The sequence below is a fragment of the Scyliorhinus torazame genome, chromosome 4, assembly GCF_047496885.1.
Source record: "Scyliorhinus torazame isolate Kashiwa2021f chromosome 4, sScyTor2.1, whole genome shotgun sequence".
Taxonomy (NCBI): Eukaryota; Metazoa; Chordata; class Chondrichthyes; order Carcharhiniformes; family Scyliorhinidae; genus Scyliorhinus; species Scyliorhinus torazame.
This window is the reverse complement of record NC_092710.1, coordinates 123,918,519-123,945,574: the sequence shown is the minus strand read 5'-3', so window position 1 is coordinate 123,945,574 and position 27,056 is coordinate 123,918,519. Positions and strand designations below refer to the sequence as shown.

Genomic DNA, 27,056 nt, shown 5'->3' with positions numbered 1-27,056 from the left:
GTAGTTATAAATGACTTTTATTGCATGTTTTATGTGCTCTTCAAATTATTTTCCAGGCAGGAGGATACCATCATACTGGAAAAGAAGGAAACAAAATATTAATAAAAGACTGCACTAAGTAAGCAGTATGTTTCCCAGGGTTTATATGCATCCTCACCATATTAATCCTCACATAACTGCTCTCAAATCTCTGGCTCAGTTCCAAAGTGCTATCCATAATGTTGAAACTTATGCAATTACTTACAAAGATAGAAGCAAGACCTCTATTTTAAAAAACTGCACACAAAGTTTACAATATATTCCATCATATTGTTTTCATAATCAGCACCAGTACCAGAAACCCAAACAGCATTCAATACGAGACACCACAGGAGACGGTAAAACTATTTGGGGATCTTATTGAAACTTACAGGATACTGAGAGGCCTAGATAGAGTGGACGTGGAGAGAATGTTTCCATCAGTAGGAAAACTAGAACCAGAGGGCACAGCATCAGACTGAAGGAACAATCCTTTAAAACTGAGATGAGGAGGAATTTCTTCAGTCAGAGGGTGGTGAATCTGTGCAACTCTTTGCCGCAGAAGGCTGTGGATGCCAAATCGCGGAGTGTCTTTAAGACAGAGATAGATAGGTTCTTAATTATAAGGGGATCAGAGGTTATGGGGAGATGGCAGGAGAATGGGGATGAGGAAACATACCAGCCATGATTAAATGGCAGAGCAGACTCGATGGGCCAAATGGCCTAATTATGCTCCTACGTCTTAAGGTCTGTATACAGAGAAATATGCAGGTGAAATTAATGATGCTAAGTGAGCCCCAATCTCAGACAGGGGAAATGGCAGCGCTCCTATGTTAGTCAGTTCAGGAGCAAGTGAATTAGAATAGAGTAACCACATGTAGTACCCATGTCGGTGGTGCATGGTAATGAGACATTGGGGGCACAGGAAATTAATCTTTACTAAGTATTTAATTGTTAATAGCTTTAACCATGGGTAGCTATTGAAAAAGTCACTCATTACCAATTAACAAGATGCTAAATATAGGTTTTCGTCCCAGATTAATTTTAGATTGTTTTTAAAATTGAACGTTCTGCTTTATTTATGCCTCCAATTTCTGGCTACTGTTTTTTTGTCAGTCCTAATATCTGCAGCTTTAACATTTGACTGCCAGCCAGATTACAAAAAAGGTCAATGTGGTGCTTTGGATTAATAGGGGAGCAGCGTGCCACTGATGGTCTGGTATATTCAAGTGATTTCTGTGACGTCTAAACCCACTAACAGCTGGAAACGCCGAACATTAAATTTTAATGACTCTACTGGAAAAACAATGCACGCTGACACTGAATCGTGACAGCCACTATTCACACATGTAGTTCTGGAGTTCAAACGGAGGAACCATTTTATCTTAAAACATAGATCCCAATAGAATCGTATAGATGAGTGAGGCCGTTCCTCCCCACACCGGCCCACAAAAAGAGGTAAAATTGTAAATGTGTAAAACATAACCGCACCAGTTGAATTCTCGATCACAATCAACAATCTTTTAGTTGATCCACTATTTTTGGGTGGGGGAAAAGTGAGCGGACGGAATGCCACACTGAAAAATCATGGCAACATAGATTAGGTGTAAAAGTTTTGAAACCTTGTAAATATTTTTCCAGCAACACTGATGTCTGCAGTCTCCTTGGAATCTAACCATTTTACGTAAAGTGAAGATGGAGGCAGAGATGGCAGAGAAGTATACATGATCCAGCTATAAATTAATGGATTGTACTTTCCCCACAACATACAGACCTCAAAGCCAGTCTGGACAAGGGGGAAAAAAAACAGACAGCAAAATCAGACATTGCTTACTTTCTGCTGAAACCACCTCATTGATTCTTCCTTGGAAATTTTGTGTTTTGACCCAATGCGTCCCCTTTTCACCTTTTTATCAGAAATGCTGAAACCAGGCCGCCCCATGACCTGCGAATTACAAACAAAATCATAAAACAGAAACATCACTGGTAAACATTCTGGTAAATCTCCTCTGCACGCTTTCCAATGCTTCCACATCCTTCCTATAATGCGGTGACCAGAATTGCACACAATACTCCAAATGCGGCCGCACCAGAGTTTTGTACAGCTGCAACATGACCTCATGGCTCCGAAACTCAATCCCTCTACCAATAAAAGCTAACACACCGTACGCCTTCTTAACAACCCTCTCAACCTGGGTGGCAACTTTCAGGGATGAAAGAAATGAATTTTCCTCCTTCCTTCTGTTCTATTGCTAAAATATAGACTGGCTTCAGGGTTACTAAACAACCACCCATTAACTTGAGAGAATATATCCATCTATGATAAGGTTCCCCACGGTAGTCTATTGCAGAAAATACGGAGGCATGGGATTTGGGTGATTTAGCAGTTTGGATCAGAAATTGGCTAGCTGGAAGAAGACAAAGGGTGGTGGTTGATGGGAAATGTTCAGACTGGAGTCCAGTTACGAGTGGTGTACCACAAGGATCTGTTTTGGGGCTATTGCTGTTTGTCATTTTTATAAATGACCTGGTGGGCGTAGAAGGATGGGTGAGTAAATTTGCAGATGGCACTAAAGTCGGTGGAGTTGTGGACAGTGCAGAAGGATGTTACAAGTTACAGAGGGACATAGATAAGCTGCAAAGCTGGGCTGAGAGGTGGCAAATGGATTTTAATGCAGAAAAGTGTGAGGTGATTCATTTTGGAAGGAATAACAGGAAGACAGAGTACTGGGCTAATGGTAAGATTCTTGGTAGGGTGGATGAGCAGAGGTATCTCAGTGTCCATGTACATAGATCCCTGAAAGTTGCCACCCAGGTTGAGAGGGTTGTTAAGAAGGCGTACGGTGTGTTAGCTTTTATTGGTAGAGGGATTGAGTTTCGGAGCCATGAGGTCATGTTGCAGCTGTACAAAACTCTGGTGCGGCCGCATTTGGAGTATTGTGTGCAATTCTGGTCACCGCATTATAGGAAGGATGTGGAAGCATCGGAAAGGGTGCAGAGGAGATTTACCAGAATGTTGCCTGGTATGGAGGGAAGATCTTATGAGGGAAGGCTGAGGGACTTGAGGCTGTTTTCATTAGAGAGAAGAAGGTTAATTGAGGCATACAAGATGATCAGAGGATTAGATAGGGTGGACAGTGAGAGCCTTTTTCCTCGGATGGTGATGTCTAGCACGAGGGGACATAGCTTTAAATTGAGGGGAGCTAGATATAAGACAGATGTCAGAGGTAGGTTCTTTACTCAGAGTAGCGAGGGCGTGGAATGCCCTGCCTGCAACAGTAGTGGAGTCGCCAACACTAAGGGCATTCAAATGGTCATTGGATAGACATATGGACGATAAGGGAATAGTGTAGATGGGCTTTAGAGTGGTTTCACAGGTCGGCACAACATCGAGGGCCGAAAGGCCTGTACTGCGCTGTAATGTTCTATGAAATAGTAACTGTAATATATATTTGGAATGGTATTTACCAGTGCAGATATATAAAGCAGCTATTTTATATTAGCACAATGTTGAGTTGACTATACTAAACAGTAATGATGTCAATTTCAATTTGCCTTGAACAGCTCCTAAAAGGTCTTTACTGTGATACTCTTTAACTCATCATTTTAAACTGTTCCCACTGCTATAAACTAGTTACAAGCCTGTAATAGCCAATACTTTGCCCTAGTTCATATTTACAACTCAAAAGGTGGTCTACAAATACAAACCATTTTTGGAACCGTATATATATATATAAAATCCTATTCTTGTTGTGGCTACAAATGGAACTACATCATTTTCTCATTTACCTTTCAAATGGCAGTTAACCTTATTGTAAAAAAGTTACATTGCGGGAGCTGTTAATTTGAAGGGCGCCATGTGACCTATTCTGAAGTCTGCCTGAAACAGGCCTGGAAAAAATGTTATCAAGTCCATTATAAAGAATGTAATAACAGAGCATTTAGAAATACATAATATAATCAAGCAGTCAGCATGGCTTCAAGAAAGGGAAATCATGTCTGACAAATTTGTTATAATTCTTTGTGGTGGTAATGAGCAATGTAGATAAAGGGGAACCAGTAGATGCAATATACTTGTATTTCCAAAAAGCATTTGAAAAGGTACCACACAAAAGGCTACTTAAATAGAGCCCATGGTGATGGGGTGGTATTATAGCATGGAAGGGGATTGGCTGACTGATAGAAGGTAGAGTGTTGAGATAAGAGGTGCATTTTTAGGATGGCAACCTGTAACTAGTGGAGTATCACAGGAATCAGCAGCCACAATTATTTACAATATGTATTAATCCCTTGGTTAAGGAAAGTGAATGAACTATTGGAAAGTTTGCGGTTGACACTAAAATAGTTGGAAAGGCAAGTGATGAGGATGACACAAAAAGTCTATGGAGGGATATAGACAGGTTAAGTGAATGGGCAAAAGCTTGGACAGACGGAATATAATGTCAGAAGTGTGAAGTTATGCACCTTGGTAGGAAGAATAAAGGAGCCAAGTATTATTTAAATCGACTGCAGAAAGCTGTAGCACAGGATGCTCCAAATGGTTCTCATGCAAAAAATCACAAAAAGCTAGTGTGCAAGCTCAGCAGGTTATAGAATAGAGAACACACAGAGGGAAGGCAAATGGAATGTTGGCCTTTATTTCAAAGGGAGTGGAGTATAAAAATAGGGACGCCCTGCTGAAACTATACAAGACCACACCTGGAATACTGTGAAGAGTTTTGGTCCCCTTATCTAAGGCAATATATACTGGCAGTGGAGGCAGTCCAGAAAGGTCCACTAAGCTGATCCCAAGGATGGAGGGATTGTCTTATGAGAAGTTGAGTAGGTTGGGCCTGGACGCATTGGAGTTTAGAAGAACGAGGTGACCTTATTGAGACATATAGGATTCTAAGGGGGCTTGACAGGGTAAATTTTGAGAGGATGCTACCCCTTGTGGGAGAGTCGAGGATCAGAGGGCATAATCTCAGAGTAAGAGGTCACTCAATTAAGATAGAGATGAGGAGCAATTTCTTCTCTCAGAAGGTAGTGAATCTGTGGAATTCTTTACCCCAGAGAACTGTAGATGCTGGGTTGTTAGTTATGTTCAAGGCTGCAGTGGACAGGTTTCTAATCACTAAGGGAATAAACGGGTATGGGGATACGGCAGGGGAATGAAGTTGCGGATTATCACATCAGATCAATCACAATCTCACTGAATGGAGAAGTAGATTCGCTCGATGGCCAACCTCTGCTCCTACATCTTATCGCTGTTTATAGACGGCCCAGATTGTTTTGCTGGGAAGGTGCAAGGTGTTAACACTTGAGATGATGGCAGCTGCCTCTGTGCTTACACTGATTATAGTGATACTCTTCGAAAGGATCTCCAAGATATCTCTGCAAATCACAGTCTAGGATCTCGAAAGAAGGTGCAGCTAGAGGCCTAAAGTCTCTGATTCACTGCACAGGAATGTGGGTTGGAGCTTGCACTTGGATTGAAAAGACCAAATTAGTGAGGATTTTAAACAAGGCTGGAAGATTGGCCTCGCTTGCGCCAAGATGGAGATTCGCCAGGAAAAATCCTCACCATGAAAGATAGTTCTGAGGTTAAAGGTTATCAGCCCCGGAAAAGGAAAAGAACTGAAATAAGTTCTTGGGAGATAATAATCAGTTTGGACTTTAATCCAGGAAAACCATGCAACTCCTTAAGGAACAGCATGAATGAAGTGTGAGGTGAGTTGTTTGGTGGAGTTGAAAAGTTATGTTCTGCAATTTAAAGTATATGCTGCTGATAAAAAGTGTTTAGTCAACAGAGTCCAATTTTTTTTTCTTTTTTAAAGCAATTGACCTTTATGGGGATCGTAACATTTACAAATCTCAGCAGTCACTCACCACATAGAAATCCAGACCATAAATTCCAATACTAGGATCGTACTTGATGCCCAGATCAATGTGTTCCTGGATCCCAAAGCCAAAGTTCCCAGTGTTACAGAAGTTGCTCTTCCTCAGTTCATATTCCCGAACCTGAACAAAATGTTATATTTATATTTGAAGCAAAATTTTAATGAATTCTAAGCGAGAAGCTTTGAGTGAATGGATCACTTTTACTTTTGCTCCCAGTGTCAACATCAAATAATCGTAGCTCACGTGTAACATGGCCAAAGGCTATTTACATATCTTTTTACATTTATATATACCTACCCAAAAGGTAAAGAGTTAAACATTCTGCCAATAGAATATCAAGCCACAAATACATGAGAGATCCCAGATATGAACTTTAATCTGGTTCTTCTCAGCTAGGGTGGCAGTGGGGACGCCATCGTTAGACTCCCAAGAAGCAAACACCCTACCGTCTACCTATTATCTAGGCATTCTACACAAAGAGTCAAGGAGTTGGTGACCGCTATGCAACTGTGTCTCAGTGGATTGTTTGGGGGGGGGGGGGGGGGGGGGGGATATAAAACAGATAGGAGAAAGGCTGAATATTCTATCTCAATAGATGTTTTAAAAAACTACAATTAAGGGACAATTTAACGTGGGCAATCCATCTACCCGGTCCATGGGCAGCATGGTAGCACAGTGGGTCAAAGGTTTGATTCCCGGCGTGGGTCACTGGCTGTGCGGAGTCTGCGCGTTCTCCCCGTGTCTGCATGGGTTTCCTCCCACAAGTCCCGAAAGACATGTCATTAGGTAATTTGGACATTCTGAATTCTCGGTGTACCTGAACAGGTGCCGGAATGTGGCGACTGGGGGCTTTTCACAGTAACTTCATTGCACTGTTAATGCAAGCCTACTTGAGACAATAATAGATTATATTATCTTTATGTTGTGGGGATAAGATCTACGCAGCCATGGGGGAGAAAGCCCAGACTTCACACGGACAGTGAACCAGGCCGGGAGTGAACCCAGGTCGTCAGCGCTGAGAGACAGGACTACTAACCACTGCGCCATCCTTATCTCAAAACTTTAAAACGCACAATTGCTTATTAATTACATAAAAGATCAATACCTGGATATATTCAGACTTGGGCTGATAAGTGGCAAGTAACATTTGTGCCACACAAGTGCCAGGCAATGACCATCTCCAACAAGAGGCAATTTAACCATTTTCCCATGACATTCAATGGTTTTACCATTGCTCAATCTCCCTATCAACATCACGGGGGTTACCATTGGCCAGGAACTGAATTGGAGGAGTCATATAAATACTTTGGCTACAAAGATCAAATCTGAAGCTAGGAATTTTGTAAGTAACTCATCTCCTGATTCCCCAAAGCCTGTTCACCGTTTACAAAGCACAAGTCATGTGATGGGATACTCCCCCATTTGTCTGGATGAGCGCAGCTCCAACAACGCAAGCCCAACACCACCCACTTGATTGGCACACTATCCATCATCTTCAACATCCACTCCCTTCACTGTTGATGCAAAGTGGCAGCAGTGTTATGCACTGTTATGATCAAGGTGCCTTCAACAGCACCTTCCAAACCTGTGACATCTACTACCGAGAAACATAGAATTTGCAGTGCAGAAGGGGGCCATTTGGCCTATTGAGTCTACACGGCCCTTGGAAAGAGCACCCTACTTAAGCCCACACCTCCATCCTATCTCCGTAACCCAGTAACCCCACTAAACCTTTTTGGACACGAAGGGCAATTTAGCATGGCCAATCTACCGAACCTGCACATCTTTGGACTGTGGGAGGAAACCGGAGCACCCAGAGGAAACCCAAGCAAACGCGGGGAGAACGTGCAGACTTCGCACAGAGTGACCCAAGCCGGGAATCGAATCCGAGACTCTGGGCTAACCACTGTGCTGCCGGACAAGGGCAGCAGATACATGGGAACACCACAACCTTTCAAGTTCCCCTCAAAGCCACACCATCCTGACTTGAAACTGTATCACCATTCCTTCACTGTTCACTGTTGGGTCAAAATTCGGGAACTCCCTAACAGCATGTGGCTATTCCTATAACATACGGACTGCAGCAGTTCAAGGCAGAGGATTACCCAACCTTTTCAAGGGGTATTACAGATGCGCAATAAATGCAGATATAGCCGGTGATGCCTACATCCCATGAACACATTTTAAAAAAAATTACTTCCAAAGAGAAGTGATGTCACTTTGGACTGGATTCAAATTTGAATTCCAACAGTGAAATCACTGCGTGTTCAGCCAACATGCAACAACCCAGTACAACACCACTGACAAATGCTCAAAGCCTATTCAAACTATTACAAGAATGTCTTCATGAAGAATCATTGTTCTCCCGCAACAGGAAGTACAATTGTTTGACTTGTCTTTGCTTCTCCCTCCTATTCCCCAAGCAGCTGGATTTGGCTGTCAAATCCATCAAAAATGTAAATCGTGTATCTATAAACAACTCACCTTTAGACCCTTCTCTAAAATTTCCTCAGCTTTGGCTCCACGGATTGTGCAATGAACAGCAATCTTCTCATTTCTTCGAATCCCAAATGACCGCACAGTGTAGCGAGCTGTTGGAAAAAATAAGCGAGTTTGGAAATTTGCTGCCATGATGCTCTCAAAATGCTCAACCATCTGTTCCATCCAGAACAAGGAAGAGAGGTTATTAACCAAAGTACCCTGGAAAAAAAAACAGGGTTTATAAAAGAAACAACTACGGAACTGCTCATTCACTAATAAACATCAAGTACATTGGAAAATAATAGAATTTTAAAAGTAGCCCCCTGATCCGGCTGATAACATGGAATGAGAGGAGCCTAAATGGGCCGGTCAAGAGGGCCCAGATGTTCACGCACTTAAAGGGACTGAAGGCAGACGTTGTTATGCTTCAGGAGACGCACTTGAAGGTGGCAGATCAGATCAGGCTGAGAAAGGGATGGGTAGGGCAGGTCTTTCATTCAGGGCTGGATGCGAAGAACAGAGGGGTTGCAATACTGGTGGGGAAGCGGGTGTCGTTCGAGGCGCTGAATATTGTGGCGAATAATGGTGAGTCGATATGTGATGGTGAGTGGTAGGTTGCAGGGGACCCGGGTGGTGCTGGTGAATGTGTATGCCCCGAATTGGTACGATGCAGGGTTTATGAAGCGCATGTTGAATCGGATTTCGGACCATGCCCCGCAATGGCTGGAGTTGGGGTTGGGGGAGGAGAGGGACCAGCGCCCGTTGTGGCACCTGGATGTGGGACTGTTGGCGGATGGCCAATGATAATGGAGAGGTGCAGGTGGGTGTGGTTTGGGAGGCTCTGAAGGCAGTGGTTAGGGGAGAGCTAATTTCAATTAGGGCTCACAGGGAGAGGAGAGAGAGGATGGAGAGGGAGAGAGTATGGGTGAACAGGAGCTATGCAGAGGCCCCCGAAGAGGGGCTGCTGAGGGAACAACGGAACCTCCAAACGGAATTTGATTTATTGACCACGGGGAAGGCAGAGGCTCAGTGGAGGAAAATGCAGGGGGCAGTGTATGAGTATGGGGAGAAGGCGAGTCGGATGCTGGCGCATCAGCTGCGTAAGAGGGAGGCGGCAAGGGAGATTGGAGGAATCAGGGATAGGGGGCTGGTACGGGAAAGGGTGCGGAGTGTGGTTAAAATAAATTAGGTATTTCTATGGGGACCTGTACAAGTCAGAGCTCCCGGGGGGGGGGGGGGGGGGGGGGAAAGAGAGGGGTTGTGGCGGATCTTAGATCAACTGAGGTTCCCGATGGGGCTGGAGGAGCTGGTTAAGGGATTGGGGAGCATGCAGGCGGGCAAGGCCGTGGGACCGGATGGGTTCCCGGTTGAATTTTACAGAAAGTATGTGGATCTGTTGGGCCCGTTGCTGGTGAGAAGGTGAGAACCTTCAATGAGGCGAGGGAGGAAGGGACTCTGCCCCCGACAATGTCTCGGGCGCTGATCCTCAAGCGGGATAAGGACCCACTGCAGTGCAGTTCATATTGGCCGATCTCGCTCCTTAACGTAGATGCCAAGTTGCTGGCGAAGGTCCTCGCTGCGAGTTTTGTGTCCTGGGTGTGATACATGAGGACCAGACGGGGTTCGTGAAGGGCAGGCAGTTAAAATGCGAATGTGCAGAGGCTCCTGAACCTGATTATGATGCCCTCGGTGGGAGGGGAAGCGGAGGTGGTGGCGGCTATGGACACGGAGAAGGCCTTTGATCGGGTGGAGTGGGAGTACCTATGGGAAGTGCTTAGCAGGTTTGGGTTCGGGGAGGGGTTCATAGGGTGGGTCAGATTGTTACACAGGGCCCCGGTGGCGAGCGTGTCTACGAACCGGCGGAGATCGGAATATTTCAGATTGTACCGGGGGATGCCCCTGTCCCACTTGCTGTTCGCGCTGGCAATTGAGCCGCTGGCAATGGCATTAAGGGAATCTAGGAACTGGAGGGAGTTGGTCCGTGGAGGAGAGGAACGCCGGGTGTCGTTGTATGCTGATGACCTGTTGTTATATATTGCAGATCCAGTGGAGGGGATGGCAGCAGTCATGCGGATCCTTAGGGAGTTTGGGGACTTCTCGGGCTACAAGCTCAACGTGGGGAAGAGTGAGCTCTTTGTAGTGCATGCAGGGGGCCAGGAAAATGAAATGAAAATCGCTTATTGTCACAAGTAGGCTTCAAATGAAGTTACTGTGAAAAGTCCCTAGTCGCCACATTCCGGCGCCTGTTCGGGGAGGCTGGTACGGGAAAGGGGGCTAGAGGAGCTGCCGTTGAAGAGGGCGGAGAGGAGCTTTCGATACCTGGGTATCCAGGTAGCTAGGAGCTGGCGGGCCCTGCATAAGATTAATTTGACACGGTTGGTGGACCAGATGGAGGAAGACTTTAGGAGATGGGATGTGTTGCCACTTTCCCTGGCGGGTAGGGTGCAGTCGGTCCTCCAGAGGTTCTTGTTCGTGTTCCAGTGCCTGCCCATCCTAATCCCCAAGGCTTTTTTCAAGCGGGTAAGCAGGAGTATTATGGGGTTTGTATGGGCGAGCAAGACCTCGAGGGTGAAGAGGGTTTTTCTGGAGCTCAGTCAGGACAGGGGCGGGCTGGCGCTGCCGAATCTGTGTGGCTATTATTGGGCAGCTAATGTGGCGATGATCCGTAAATGGGTAATGGAGGGAGAGGGGGCGGCGTGAAATAGGCTAGTGGCGGCGTCTTGTGTGGGTACTAGCTTAAGGCGCTGGTAACGGCACCGTTGCCGCTACTGCCGACGAGGTACACCACGAGTCCGGTGGTAGCGGCGACATTGAAGATCTGGGGGCAGTGGAGGCGACATAGGGGTGAGGTGGGGGCCTCAATTTGGTTCCCGATACGGGATAATCATAGGTTTGTGCCGGGCAGGATGGATGGGGGGTTCCTAAGTTGGCATCGGGCAGGAATTAAAAGGATGGGGGACCGGTTTATAGATGGGACTTTTGCTAGCCTGGGGGAACTGGAGGAGAAATCACGCCCATATGTTCAGGATGTGCCCGGCGCTGGAGGGGTTCTGGAGGGGCTTTGCGAGGGCTATATCCAAAGTTGTGAACACTCGAGTCAAGCCGAGCTGGGGGATAGCACTATTTGGGGTATCGGGACGAGCCGGGACTGCAGGAGCCGAAAGAGGCCAGAGTTCTGGCCTTTGCGTCCCTGGTAGCCGGTGGAGGATCCTACTAATGTGGAGAGATGCAAAGCCCCCAAGCGTGGAAGCTTGGATCAATAACATGGCAGGGTTCATTAAGTTGGAGAGGATAAAGTTTGCCCTGCGAGGGTCTGTGCAGGGGTTCTCCAGGCGGTGGCAACCGTTCCTAGACTTTCTCGTGGAACGCTAGGTGGAGGTCGAAACAGCAACAACCCGGGGGGGTGGGGGTTTGGCTTATGTTTTTGTTTAAAGGGGGCGTTTTCCCCACTTTTGTATTTATTGGTTAAATGGCGTTAATGCATCCTTGTTTGGTTTCCCATGTACAATTTTGTCTTTCTTTCTGGAGTGTTTGGTTGAAAATTGTGAATAAACATATTTTTTTTACAAAAGAATGTAACTGGACAAGTAATCCAGAGGCTCAGGCTAAGCTCTGGGGCGATGGGTTCAAATCATAGCCTCAGTAATGGTGACCATAAAACTATCAACTTTTGTAAAAACCCTGGAGTTTGCACATTCTTCCTGTGTCTGCGCGAGTTTCACCCCCACAAACCAAACGATGTGAAGATTAGGTGGATTGGCCACGCTAAATTGCCCTTAATTGGAAAAAATAATTGGGTACTCCCTAAATTTATTTAAAAATAACTTTTGTAAAAACCCATTTGGTTCATCTGGCCTATATGCAGTTCCAGGGCTGATGATCCTTAACTGCCCTCTGAAATGGCCTAGCAAGCCATTCAGTTCAACGACAATGGGATGGGCAACAAATATTCTGGCCTTGCCCACAATGCCAGAACAAATAAAGGAGAAAAATCCTTATGCTTTAACAGCTTTATCCAATTACCTTGCAAGTACACGCTCACATGTCACTGAACATGCTTTAAAATTGTACTGTTCAATTTATATCGTCTCTCCTCATACCTCTTTCCAAAATACATTAAACCCACCCTTCAGAGGAATACCCACATCTTGTGCCAGTGTCAATGTTCTAATATTCCAAGAGCCATACTATGGCCCTCAATCAGATTGTCAAATGGGGCTATCCCATCGTGAACTAACCGCTGTAAACCCATTCCACTCAATATTATCCGAGAATTTTATCCTGTACAAGTTGATTTTAACCCAGATTTTAATCTAATTCTATTCAAAACATTCGTTCAGGACATCAGATGGGAGTGGGGCAATTATCACTGCTAAATGGGATAGACTTCGAACAGATCTAGCAACTCAAGGCCGGGCATCCATGAGGCACTGTGGGGCATCCATGAGGCACTATGGGCCATCAGCAGCAGCAAAATTGTAGTCAACCCACAATCTGCAACCTCATGGCCCAGCATATCCCCCACTCTACCATCCCTACCAAGCTTGGGAATCAACCCTGGTTCAATGAAGAGTGCAGGTGAGCATGCCAGGAGCAACATCAGGCATACCGATAAATGAGGTGTTGACCTGTGTGCCAAACAGCATAAGCAGTAAGTTATAGACAAAGCAAAGTGATTCCACAACATATGCATCAGATCTAAGCCTTACAGTACTGCCACATCCAGCTGTGAATGGTGGTGGACAATTAAACAACTCACTGGAGGAGGAGGCTCCACAAATATCACCATACTCAATGATGGAAGAGCCCAGCACATATGTGCAAAAAACAAGGCTGAGGCATTCGCAATAATCTTCAGCCAGAAGTGCCGAGTGGAAGTTTCATCTCGGTCTCCTCCAGAGGTCCCCAGCATCACAGATGTCAGTCTTCAGCCAATACGAGTCACTCCACGCGATATCAAGAAACAAACTGATGGCACTGGATACTGCAACGGTTATCAGTCCTGACAATGTCCTGGCAATAGTACTGAAGAATTCTGCTCTAAAACTTGCTGCACCCCAGCCAAGCTGTTCCAGTATAGCTACAACACTGGCATCTACCCGGCAATGCGGAAAACTGGCCAGGTGTGTCCTGTACACAACAGGACAAATCCAGCCAAATACCACCCTATCAGTCTACTCTCCATAATCAGCAAAGTGCTGGAAGGAATTATCAACAGTGCTATCAAGTGGCACTTACTCAGTAATAACCTGCTCACGGACGATGAGTTTGGGTTCCGCCAGGGTCACTCAGCTCCTGACCTAATTTCAGCCTTGGTTCAAACATGGACAAAAGAGCTGAATGCCAGGAATGAGGGGAGAGTGACTGCCCTTGACATCAAGGCAGCATTTGACCAAGTATGGCATCAAGGAGCCCTAGCTAAACTGAAGTCAATGGGAATCAGGTTGGTCATACCTGACACAAAGGAAGATGATTGTGGTGGTTGGAGGTTAATCATCTCAGCTCCAGGACATCACTGCAAGAGTTCCTCAGGGTTGTGTCCGAGGCCCAACCATCTTCAGCTGCTTCATCAATGACCTCCCTGCCATAAAATCAGAAGTGGGGATGTTTGTGGATGACTGCAGAATGTTCAGCACCATTCGAGACTCCTCAGATAATGAAGCAGTCCATGTCCAAATGCAGCAAGATATGGGCAATACAAAGTTTGGGCTGACAAGTGGCAAGTTACATTCACGCCGCACAAGTGCCAGACAATGACCATCTCCTGCAACGGAGGATCTAACCACTGCCCCATGTCATTCAATGGCATTACCATCGCTGAATCCCCCACAATCAACATCCTGGGAGTTACCTCTAATCAGCAACTGAACTGGTCTAGCCATGTTAATACTGTGGCTACCAAGGCAGGTAAAAGGTTAGGAATCCTACGGTGGTAACTCACCTCCTGACCTTCTCAAAGCATGTCAACCAACTACAAGGAACAAGTCAGGAGTATAATGAATATAGCCACTTGCCTAGATGAGTGCAGCTCCAACAACATAAGAAGCTTGACACCACCCAGTACAAAGCAGCCGCTTGATTGCATCCCCTTCCACAAACAGTCAAACCCTCCAGCACCGACAAACAGTAGAAGCCGTGTGCACCATCTACAAGACGCATTGTAGTAACTCACTAAGAATCCTTAGACAGCAACTTCCAAATCCACGACCACTACCATCGAGGACAGAGCAGCAGATACCCGAGAACCACCTGGAGGTTCCCCGCCAAACCACTCACCACCCTGTATTGGAAATATATAGCTTTTCTTTCATTGTCGTTGGGGCAACATCCTAGAATTCCCATCCTAACAGCACTGGGTGTGTACCTACACCTCAAGGACTGCAGCGGTTCAAGGCGGCAACTCAACACCATTTGAAGGGCAATTAGTGATGGGCAATAAATGCTGGCCTAACCAGGGACGCCCACATGCTGTAAATGAATTTAAAAAAAATAAAATGAGCACTAACCTTTAGAAAACACTGGGGTCTGGCCAGTGAGTTGCTCCAGTACTTTAGCAGCTCTGGTGAGTCTGTCACCACTTTCACCTACACAGATATTCAGACATAGCTTCCTAATGCGGAGCTCACGCATAGGATTTTCCTTCTTTTCACCCTGATACAAACAAATAAAAACATCATGAGCCAGATATGACAAAGTCTGTTACAAACAGCATTATTCCACCCCAGTCCCCACAACCAAACCAATCAGAACGGGGACTCAGTCAAAGTAAAGGATTCGCAGTCTCACAATGCCTCAACACATTGTGGCTATTCAAGGTAGCAAAATGTAGGAATTAGGGTCCCACAAGAATCAGAGCTGGAACCACCATAGCTGACAATTTACATTAGTGATTACACTTTGAAATCAAAAACCATTTCTAAATTTGCAGACGATACCAAATTGGGAGGGGCAATCAATTTAAAAGACAACACTAAAGGAATCATAGAGTCCCCATCCCCGTAACCCGACCTAACCTGCATATCTTTGGACTGTGGGAGGAAACTGGAGCAGCCAGATGAAATCCACGCAGACATGGGGTGAAAGTGCAAACTCCACAAAGGCAGTGAGTGACCCAAAGGTGGAATTGAACCCGGGTCCCTGGCGATGTAACACAGTAGTGCCAATCACTGTGCCACCGTGCAGTTTTCTTTTAAAACAGATAGGTATTACACCTCTTTGGATTGAATAACTTGCAGAATAGACATGCATGGCAACAAAAATAACTATGAAGTATTACACTTTGACAAAAAAAAAGATCACCACATATTACTTGGAAAATAGAGGAAGAAAGGATACAGGAACAAAGGAATCTGGGTTCATAAATACAAGTAACTAATTAAAACAGAAAATGCTGAAAAATCTCAAAGTCTGGCAGCATCTGGCAGATAAACAGTTAATTTTGAGTCTGTATGACTTCTTCTGAACTCATTCGAACTTGAAACGTCAACTCTTTGCTGCCAAACCTGCTGAGTTTCCCCAGCATTTTCTGCTTTTATTCCAGATTTCCAGCATCCACAGTATTTGGTTTTTATTACAACAACTCACCAGTTGTGAAACAGGTCAATAAAAGTCGCTAAAGCAAACAAAGCACTCAGAGTGATTTCTAGAGGGACAGAATCGAAAACAGTTATGCTAAACATAGATCGAACCTTGGCGCACAGAGACGGTTCAAGGAAAAGGCGTTAAAGGATAACACAATTGCGATATTCTAGCTGGGGCTCTTTTCTCTTGAAACAAGGTGACCTAATAGGGATCTTTGAAGTTTTGAGAAGGGCAGTCAGGGAATGTTTCTACTTTTGAGGAAGAGCAAAACTAGAGGCTATCAATATAAAATGGTCACCAGAAAATCAAACAGGGAATTCAGAAGAAACCTCTTGGCACAGACAATGGTAATGATGTGCATTTCTGGACTGTGGGGAGAGAAGTTATGTTGCGAATGAGGAAGGATGCGAGTAGGTTTGAGTGGAGCATAAATGTCAGCATGGACAATTTGGACCAAATAGCTTCGTTCTCTGCTCCATATTCTAGGCAAAATAAATATAAACGGACCTGAAAAGTTAAAAACAGAATTAATAATCCCTGCGTGAAGGACCAGCTTGTGAAATAGCAGAAATCTAGTCATTTTAGAACCACTTATATAAAAAGTGATTTTCTACATATATTCGGACTGTAAATGTTTAGATATTTTCTGCACTGCTGGATTTAAATATTAAATAAACGCTCATTTTTCTCCCTGTATTCTCAACCTGGTTCATTCGCAACAAGAAATAACTGTCCACTATGAAAATGCCTGTCCCAACAAACAGAAATAACTCAAATCATTTTTGCTCCAGTACTGAAGAGTACTAATACAAAAATCAGCTCCACGCAGTGCTCTGAAATACAGGCTCTGTTAAATGTCAGGATGGATAAATGGAATGGAGCTTCAGATGTCGTAACTTCAGTGAACTTTAGGTGGTCCCGACTTCACTGACAATGACCCTGTTTTTGAACGAACGACTGAGCTGATATCCTGTGGTTAAAGACATACAATTCACTACTTGGACCTCCTTCTCAGTATTATTATGGTGTTTTACATCTTTTTATGTTGATCTTATAAAGTGCAGACAAACACTCACCACTTCGAAAGGGACCTCATCAGGACCTGCTTATTTGTATAAACTGGGGATCTTAGATCACAAGGCATAAAATGTTCCTGCAATTCCCTTGGATATTTTATTCCCTGGAATATTTATACGGTGATTTATTTTCAGCTCGGAGTCAAAACCAAATCTAGCAGGATCAATGAGGTAGGTGACAGACAGGGGCCCGATCTTCCACAGCAGGAGGCCACCGCTAGAAATGCAGAATTACCTTTGACATTGGGAATGTGGTTGGAGCAGGTCCGGAATCGATTGTGACAGGGGTTTGGGGAGAAAATAAGAGATGGTTTTCTAGTGGGGCCCTGGAGTGACAGTTGTACAGATTATCATGACCTCATTGAATGAGGAAAGAGGCTCAAGGAGCTTCCTCCTGATTTTCCTTATTCTACTAATCAGATGAGTGAGGAAGGAGTGGATGAGCCCTGAGCACAATGCTCATAGTTGCCGAATAGATGACCTCCTGAACATTGCACTCACCTACCTGGGTCTTTTCTGGCTATGATGAGCCTCCAGCCTGGTTTTCCTGGGTGGCACGGTGAAACAGTGGTTAGCACTGCTGCCTCACAGCTCCAGGGACCTGGGTTCAATTCCTGCCTCAGGTGACTGTTTCTCCCTGTGTCAGCGTGGGTTTTCTCCGGGTGCTGGGGCTTCCTCCCACAGTCCAAAGATGTACAGATTATGAAAATGAAATGAAAATCACTCGTCACAGGTAGGCTTCAAATGAAGATACTGTGAAAAGCCCTTAGTCGCCACATTCCGGCACCTGTTCGGGGAGACTGGTATGGAAATTAGGTGGGTAGGTGGATTTGTCATGCTAAATTGCCCCTAAATTGTCCAAAAGGTTAGGTAGGGTTACTGGGATCGGGTGGAGGCGTGGGCTTAAGTAGGGTGCTCATTCCAAGGGCTGATGCAGACACAATGGGCTGAATGGCCTCCCTCTGCATTGTAAATTCTATGATTCCCCAGACAGGTCTTCCAGGGGTAAATGAAAAGGACGCTGCCTACCTGTGATCATTGGTCACCTGGAAAGTTGCCAAAGATAAAATGTGGGTGGATGGGAACAGAGCATTGGCAGCTGGTGAGGAGGAAGTATCCAAACTTTCCACATTATTTAGCTACTCTACGAAAGGAGCTTTCATGTGTCGGTTGCAAAATTCCTCACACTGCATGGGATTACTGGGATAGGGTGGGGATTGAATTGGGCCTAGGTAGTGTGCTTCCCGCTGCCTTGGGAAAGCAGAATCAAAGTCCTCTCCCACCCGGCTTATTCACTCTTCCAACTTCTTCCATCGGGCAGTAGATACAAAAAACTGAGAACACGCACTAACAGATTGAAAAATAGCTTCTTCCCCGCTGTTGCCAGACTCCTAAATGACCCTCTTATGGACTGATCTGATCACTTCACACATCTTCTCTGCATAGTACTACACTCCTGTATGCTTCAACCGATGCCTATGTATTTGCATTGTGTATTTATGTATGCCCTATGTTTTTTTTTCATTTATGGAATGATCTGTCTGGAATGCATGCCCACCTACAAGATGCACTGCTGTGACATACCAAGGCTTCTTTGACAACACCTTCCAAACCCGCAACCTCTACCACCTACAAGGATAAATGAATGGGAACACCACCACCGTTCAAGTTCCCCTCCAAGCCACACTCCGTTCAGAATTCCCTAACTTCACAGACACGCAGACTAGAATGATTCAAGGTAGTGGCCCACCACCACCTTCAAGAGCAATTGAGGCTGGGCAATAAATGCTCATCTTGCCGATGACACCCACATCCCATAGAAAAATAGAAAAGCTGCCGGTTGCACTGAAATTGGAGTTAATAGTACAAGCGTGAACCAAGCTGAAAATAGAAAGTTCAGAGGGGAACTAAAAAGGAATTATGGGGCAACGGGTGACTGAGGGGCAAAAAAAAAAAATCCAAAATATTAAAACAGTGTCATGAGGGGTCAGGCCAAATGGGGACAAGCAGAGAGCATGCCTGAGACACTGGATTGAATACTTTTGCATCTGCCGCTGCCATGAAAATGCTGCCAAAGCGAAGTGGAGATAGCCGCGACAGTGAATGGGCCACTAAATTGATAAAGAGGAAGTATTCAAAAGGTTGGCTGTACATAAAGTTGTCAGGTGATCAGGACAAGATAGAATGCATTGTGCGAAACAAGAGTGGATAGATAATCCAGAAGCACCGGCCATAATCTTTCAATTCTCAGATATAGGGATAGTGCCGGAGGACTGAAGAATTGTAAATGTAACACACCGTAGTTCAAAAAAAATGGGGCACGGACAAATCCAGCAATATCAGGTCATTCCGTTTAACCTCAGTGGTGGGAAAGCTCTTTGACACAATAATCCAGGACAAAATTCAGTCACTTAAACAAGTGTGGATTAATTAAGGAAAGCCAATACGGATTTGTTGAAGTGTTTTGATTTGAGTTTTTAAAGAATGCAGCCAGTGGCAGTGACCTGGAACTTGTTGCATTCGAGGGAGCTGGAAATGAAGACAAACAATGAATAATTTCAAAAGCAAGTTGAATGGGTCCTTGAGAGAAATAAACTTACAGCGAACAAGTGAATTGAATGGCTTCTTTTCGTTGTAAAAACTCTTATAGGTAGAAAGGCTTAATAAGGCTAAAGGCGTGGGTGTGATGTATGCGGACTTCCAATAGGCATTTAATAAAGTGCCACAAGACCAACATGGTTAAAGCCTATAGAATAAAAGTACAGTGGCAATGTGGATATGAAGTTGGCCAAGTGACAAGAAAGAGCATTAGTGAAGAGTTGTTTTTTGACTTTTTGGGGCAGAGGGTGGTGGCAGTGTTGGTATACAATGGGGTTCCATGGGATCTATACTAGGACCACTGTTTTACTTGATTTATATTCATGACCTAGACTTGGGGGTAAAGGCACAATTTCAAAATTTGCAGGTGACACAAAACTTGGAAGTATTGTGTACCACGCAAAAGATAGTGTTCGACATTCAAGAAAACATAGGTTGGCCGGTGGAATGCAAGGACATGTGGAGAGATCAGCAAAAATGGAGCTGTCTCCTTTGAGAGGAAATTTGAGGTGTTCAAAATCATGAGGTGCCTGGACAGAGATGGGGAAGTTGTTCGTGAAGAGTTGAGAAGCAGAAGATTGGCAAAAGAATCAACCAACGACATGGTCAAAATCCTCTTGTGTAGCAAGTGGTTACAACCTGCAGTAATGCGCTGAGTCTGCGGGAGCCAAATTCAATCAGGCCTTCAAATAGGGAATTGGATAAGCACCTGAATAGGCAAAGTTTTCGGGGCTACAGGGAAAGGGTGGGACCAACTCAAGTGGTCTTGCAGGGTTGCCATGGATACAACAGGCTGAATGATCTCCGTCTATGATTTTATAAGTCACTAGTTTCCCCACAGTACACAGTTGCCACCAAACAATTCAAAACAAAGAATTGACAGTACAAGACAGAACATTATTCAATAAAATGGCGATTTGTGTATAGGTTCTCTGCATACACACCCCAGCACAAGATAGGCTTCAACTGCAATGCAAGATGCGTTCAGAGCCTGACTGCAATCTATTACAAAATCACTATAAAATATGAGCTTTACCACTTGTGGAGTGAACAAATTTGGCAACTTCTTTAGAGAATCCATTCAGCGAAACAAAAATAAACCCAACTAAGAAACCATTCCTGTGCAATACAAAAAACTTCTTAAATGCCTGTTTATTGCAAAAACACAAAATGCAACAATGGGTTTTGGAGAAATATTCTTTTTAACATTTGATGCATTAACTACTTCTCAAACTTTACCAATCAATTATATTTTCAAAGCCAAACCTTTTATGAAAAGGAGGCGATAATTTGTTATCTGGTCCAATGTGTAATTCAGACAGCCTTTAAGATGGCAATAGGCATTTCCATTCACCAGAGAGAAGGTGGCTGTTCACAAAGAAAGGTTTGACAACAATGGCAAAGTTTCCTTTTCAATGCTAGTGAATATTTTTTTAAAATTTAGAGCACCCAATTCATTTTTTCCAATTAAGGGCAATTTAGCATGGCCAATCCACCTACCTGTACATTTTTGGGTTGTAATGAAATGAAAATCGCTTATTTTCACAAGTAGGCTTCAAATGAAGTTACTGTGAAAAGCCCCTAGTCGCCACATTCCAGCGGTCTGTTCGGGGAGGCTGGTATGGTTGTGGGGGCGAGAACCCGTGCAAACACGGGGAGAATGTGCAAACTCCACACGGACAGTGACCCAGAGTTGGGATCGAACCTGGGACCTCAGTGCCATGAGGCTGCAGTGCTAACCCACTGCGCTACCTCCAGTGGATATTTTAAAAGTGATAATAAAACATGCTGATTTTAGTAGTCGACTAAATACTAGATATAAGATGGAATTTTACTGCTGGCTGATTTTGTTGCATGAAAATTTCTCAGCCAACAGTGATTTTTCATTGTAGTGAATTTAATTGGTTTTCTAGAATACTGAATTTAAAAGGTGTAATCAGCAATCTACACGAGATCAATCACAGCAAATGTCAAAAAAGCTCATCTAATGATCGCCTTAGCCCACCCTGCCAACATTGCAAACCACTTCTGAAGTGTCATTGTGGTACTTACAAAGGCTGAAGTTAACAGACACAACAGGATCCCACTGAGATGAATATTGGCCAAAATATCAGAACTCCCTGCACTTGTGAAAATTGTTGTGGGATTTTTAATGTCCACATGAACAATAAGAGCAAGACTGGACTTCAGTTTAATATTGCATCTAGAAGTCAGCACTTCCTCAGCATTGAACGGTTACCTTCGATTACATGCTTAAGCCCCGAAATATCCAGCACAAGAAGCAAGAGTGTAAGTAACACAGTGAACATGAAAATATTTTCTTTTCAAGTTTGTTGCGGTCTGGTGTTGCTCAGCACTGCTGCTGTCATAATGATCAAACTATACGAGAAAGCTTAATAAAACCAAAGCCATGTGAAGGTAAGTGGTAGTGATCAGACCTCTTTTCTACATTCTCTATAATGTATTCCCCCCCCCCCCCCCCCGAGCTTGATTTTCAACTTTGAAGCAGTAGAAAACTAGAGGGAGGAGGTTAACTGCCCCATTACGTTTCTTTCTTTGATGCTTTCTGCCCCTGAAGTTCATGATCAGCCTCACTGACTGTCGTACGCTTCAGAGGATGGCAGCTGCTTTCATGCAAATCAGACAAATCTGGAATAGGAAATATCAACAGGCTGTGAGTGAGGGCTCAAGAGCGGTGCAGAAAGAGGGAAGGAGGCAGCGAGTTAGTAGTCGTAGTCATATTTGCTCAGACTTCCCATCTGGGTCAGCAGATTGTGGGTTCAAATGCCATCTCAGAAACTGGAGGTTAACATTGAAGTTCTGTACTGTTGACCACAACATCATTCTGAGATGTAAGCCTTTTGCTGCTCAAGTGGAGTAAAGGATCTCTGCCAAATCTGCAGTTAGGTGCGGGGAGTTCTCCCCATTTCCTGAAAAATGTCTTCCAGCCAAGATCACTAAAAAAAATGATGTGGCCATTATCACGTTGCTGTTTGTGAGAGCTTGTTGTGCACAAATTAGCTGTTACATTGCCTACAACAAATGATTACTTCAGAAGTGCTCAATTGGGTAGTGAACACTTTGGAAATTTCCAGAGATTGTAAAAGGTACCACATAAATCATAGAATTTACAGTCCAGCAGGAAGCCATTCGGCCGACCGAGTCTACACCGGCCCTTAGAAAGAGCACCCTACTTAGGCCCACGCCTCCTCCTTACCCCCATAACGCTGCAACCCCACCTAACCTTTTTGGACACTCAAGGGCAATTTATCATGGCCAATCCATCTAACCTGCACATCTTTGGACTGTGGGAGGAAACCGGAGCATCCGGGGAGAACGTGCAGACTCCGCACAGGCTGAATCAAACCTGGTACCCTGGAGCTGTGAAGCAACAGTGCTAACCACTGTGCTACCGTGCTGCCCATATGCAACTTCTTATTTTCCTCTGAAAGTTCTCCTCAAGCCCAATGTTATTAATGTTACAGATTTAATAAACAGAAAATCTCCAGTAAAATCAAATCTGCCAGCCCGAGGAATTGTATCATTCAGGCATTTTTTCTAACAGTTTCAACAAGTGCTTCCAGAGTAAAAGTGGATGGAATGAAAACACTGATGACCTCTGGGGAACTGACTTATATCATTCCTGCACCGAAATTCAAAAGTGTCAACAACAGGTTTGCAAGGAGAATAATAAACGCTGGCAGGCAGCGTGTGTTGGCCGGCCCTGTGAGCTGACAAGAGGCCGCGGCCTTGTCCATCGTCCCCAAGTAGCAGTGAAAAGAATGGCAGCTCAGGCCCGGGCCTGCTGCATCCCGGTTCGCCGATGAATCTCATTTTATCAGCGCTGCCGCGGGTTATAATACACGACAGGCTGATAGCTCCAACCCGTTCCCCATCAACGCGGCCACCGCTAACACACAGACAACTATTACAATGGGCGATGGCAGCGGATTCAGTTTCAATCGTTGCCAGCAGCAGCAAACTCACCGCCATTCCCACAGCAGCTCAACAGCGAAAGGCCGAATGGCATGACGGGTAATGATATCTCCGCCCACCACCACCGGCCCCGCCCACCACCACCGGGCCCCGCCCACAAACATAACTGGCTCACGTACTACCAGTCCTCCCATCACACATCGCCCAGTCCTCCCAGCGCCCAACCCAGTCCTCCCAGCGCCCAGACCAGTCCTCCCAGCGCCCAACCCAGTCCTCCCAGCTACCAGCCTAGTCCTTCCAGCACTCATCGCCCAGTCCTCCCAGTGCCCAGACCAGCCCTCCAAGCGCCCAGCCCAGTCCTCCCAGCACTCTTCGCCCAGTCCTCCCAGCGCCCAGCCCAGTCCTCCCAGCGCTTAGCCCAGTCCTCCCAGCACTCATCGCCCAGTCCTCCCAGTGCCCAGACCAGCCCTCCCAGCGCTCAGCCCAGTCCTCCCAGTGCCCAGCCCAGTCCTCCCAGTGCCCAGACCAGTCCTCCCAGTGCCCAGACCAGTCCTCCCAGCACTCATCGCCCAGTCCTGCCAGTGCCCAGACCAGCCCTCCCAGCGCACAGCCCAGTGCTTATCCCAGCAACGTCAAGACATTCCAGCACTAACACCCTAGTCCTCCCCACACTAACAGTCCTGACCTCCCGCATCACAGCCCAGTCCCCCCCATACTAACAGCCCAGTCCTCCTGGCATTGACAGTCAAATCCATGCGGCATTGACAGCCCAGACCACCCGGCACTGACAGCCCAGTCCATCCTGCACTGACAGCCCAGTCCACCCCTCGCTGGCAGCCCAGTCCACCACGCACTGACAGCCCAGTCCTCCCCGCACTGACAACCTAGTCCTCCCTGCACTGACAGCCCAGTCCATCCTGCAATGACAGCCCAGACACCCCACACTGACAGCCCAGACCATCCCGCACTGACAGCCCAGTCCACCCGGCACTGACAGCCCAGTCCACCCCGCACTGACAGCCCAGTCCACCCGGCATTGACAGCCCAGTCCACCCCGCACTGACAGCCCAGTCCATCCCGCACTGACATTCCAGTCCACCCTGCACTGACAGCCCAGTCCATCCCGCACTGACATTCCAGTCCATCCCGCACTGACAGCCCAGTCCACCCCGCACTGACAGCCCAGTCCATCCTGCACTGACAGCCCAGTCCATCCTGCACTGACAGCCCAGTCCATCCTGCACTGACAGCCCAGTCCATCCTGCACTGACAGCCCAGACCTCCCCTCGCTAACCGCCCAGACCTCCCCTCGCTAACAGCCCAGAGCGGCCCTCGCTAACCGCCCAGACCGCCCCTCGCTAACAGCCCAGACCGCCCCTCGCTAACCGCCCAGACCGCCCCTCGCTAACCGCCCAGACCGCCCCTCGCTAACCGCCCAGACCGCCCCTCGCTAACAGCCCAGACCGCCCCTCGCTAACCGCCCAGACCGCCCCTCGCTAACAGCCCAGACCGCCCCTCGCTAACCGCCCAGACCGCCCCTCGCTAACAGCCCAGACCGCCCCTCGCTAACCGCCCCTCGCTAACCGCCCAGACCGCCCCGCGCTAACAGCCCAGACCTCCCCTCGCTAACAGCCCAGACCGCCCCTCGCTATCAGCCCAGACCGCCCCGCGCTAACAGCCCAGACCGCCCCTCGCTAACCGCCCAGACCGCCCCTCGCTAACAGCCCAGACCGCCCCTCGCTAACAGCCCAGACCGCCCCGCGCTAACCGCCCAGACCGCCCCTCGCTAACCGCCCAGACCGCCCCTCGCTAACAGCCCAGACCTCCCCTCGCTAACCGCCCAGACCGCCCCTCGCTAACCGCCCAGACTGCCCCTCGCTAATAGCCCAGACCGCCCCTCGCTAACCGCCCAGACTGCCCCTTGCTAACCGCCCAGACTGCCCCGCGCTAACAGCCCAGTGTACCCATGGTGGAATATTCACGGCTGGTGAAATTTGAACTCAACAACAATCTGGAATTAAAAGTTTAAGGGCGACTGTCAAACCATTGCGATTGTCTTTAAAAACCCTTCTGGCCACAAATGAACTTTAGGGAAGGAATTCTGCCATCCTAATTTGGTCTGGCTTTTACATGACTTCAGATCCATAACAATGTGGTTGATTACTAACAGCCCAGTCCTCCTGGCATTGACAGTCAAATCCATGCGGCATTGACAGCCCAGTCCACCCCTCGCTGGCAGCCCAGTCCACCACGCACTGACAGCCCAGTCCTCCCCGCACTGACAACCTAGTCCTCCCTGCACTGACAGCCCAGTCCATCCTGCAATGACAGCCCAGACACCCCACACTGACAGCCCAGACCATCCCGCACTGACAGCCCAGTCCACCCGGCACTGACAGCCCAGTCCACCCCGCACTGACAGCCCAGTCCATCCTGCACTGACAGCCCAGTCCATCCTGCACTGACAGCCCAGACCTCCCCTCGCTAACCGCCCAGACCTCCCCTCGCTAACAGCCCAGAGCGGCCCTCGCTAACCGCCCAGACCGCCCCTCGCTAACAGCCCAGACCGCCCCTCGCTAACCGCCCAGACCGCCCCTCGCTAACCGCCCAGACCGCCCCTCGCTAACCGCCCAGACCGCCCCTCGCTAACAGCCCAGACCGCCCCTCGCTAACCGCCCAGACCGCCCCTCGCTAACAGCCCAGACCGCCCCTCGCTAACCGCCCAGACCGCCCCTCGCTAACAGCCCAGACCGCCCCTCGCTAACCGCCCCTCGCTAACCGCCCAGACCGCCCCGCGCTAACAGCCCAGACCTCCCCTCGCTAACAGCCCAGACCGCCCCTCGCTATCAGCCCAGACCGCCCCGCGCTAACAGCCCAGACCTCCCCTCGCTAACCGCCCAGACCGCCCCTCGCTAACCGCCCAGACTGCCCCTCGCTAACAGCCCAGACCGCCCCTCGCTAACCGCCCAGACTGCCCCTCGCTAACCGCCCAGACTGCCCCGCGCTAACAGCCCAGTGTACCCATGGTGGAATATTCACGGCTGGTGAAATTTGAACTCAACAACAATCTGGAATTAAAAGTTTAAGGGCGACTGTCAAACCATTGCGATTGTCTTTAAAAACCCTTCTGGCCACAAATGAACTTTAGGGAAGGAATTCTGCCATCCTAATTTGGTCTGGCTTTTACATGACTTCAGATCCATAACAATGTGGTTGATTAACTTTTAAATTGCCTAGCAAGCCACTCTGTTCAATGGCAATTAGGGATGGGCCATAAATGCTGGCCTCGCTGGTGACACCCACATCAAATGAATAAAAAAGTTCATATAATAATACCAATATTGATGAGATAAGCAATAATAGAAAGTGTGAATCTCCAGCACTAGTTAAATTCTGAAGAATTTGTTTGGGCCTAATTATGACTCACCAAACCATTACAAATTCATTTATACCTGATAGCCTCAACCTTTCCAAAGTGTCTGGTGG

General features: G+C 46.8%; 1 protein-coding gene across 1 annotated transcript; it reads right to left on the bottom strand.

The window, feature by feature from the left end:
• LOC140410464 (large ribosomal subunit protein uL5-like) lies at window positions 1-23,705 on the bottom strand. The gene is made up of 6 exons (XM_072498580.1): window positions 23,622-23,705; window positions 14,886-15,030; window positions 8,383-8,489; window positions 5,887-6,018; window positions 1,853-1,963; window positions 1-75 (listed from the first exon to the last, which is right to left on the bottom strand). Exons 1-6 carry the CDS (start codon window positions 23,625-23,627, stop codon window positions 46-48), a joined length of 531 nt encoding a protein of 176 aa, XP_072354681.1. The 5' UTR covers window positions 23,628-23,705; the 3' UTR covers window positions 1-45.
• Between the last annotated feature and the right edge of the window lie 3,351 nt (window positions 23,706-27,056).

Excerpts from the sequence above, each read along its gene's own strand:
- LOC140410464 (XM_072498580.1), bottom strand. Across the intron at positions 8,490-14,885 it reads GACCCCAGTGTTTTCTAAAG|CTCGCTACACTGTGCGGTCA; the intron begins GTTAGTGCTCAT and ends TTTTTCCAACAG. Across the intron at positions 76-1,852 it reads TGAGGTGGTTTCAGCAGAAA|TATGATGGTATCCTCCTGCC; the intron begins GTAAGCAATGTC and ends CTTCTTTTCCAG.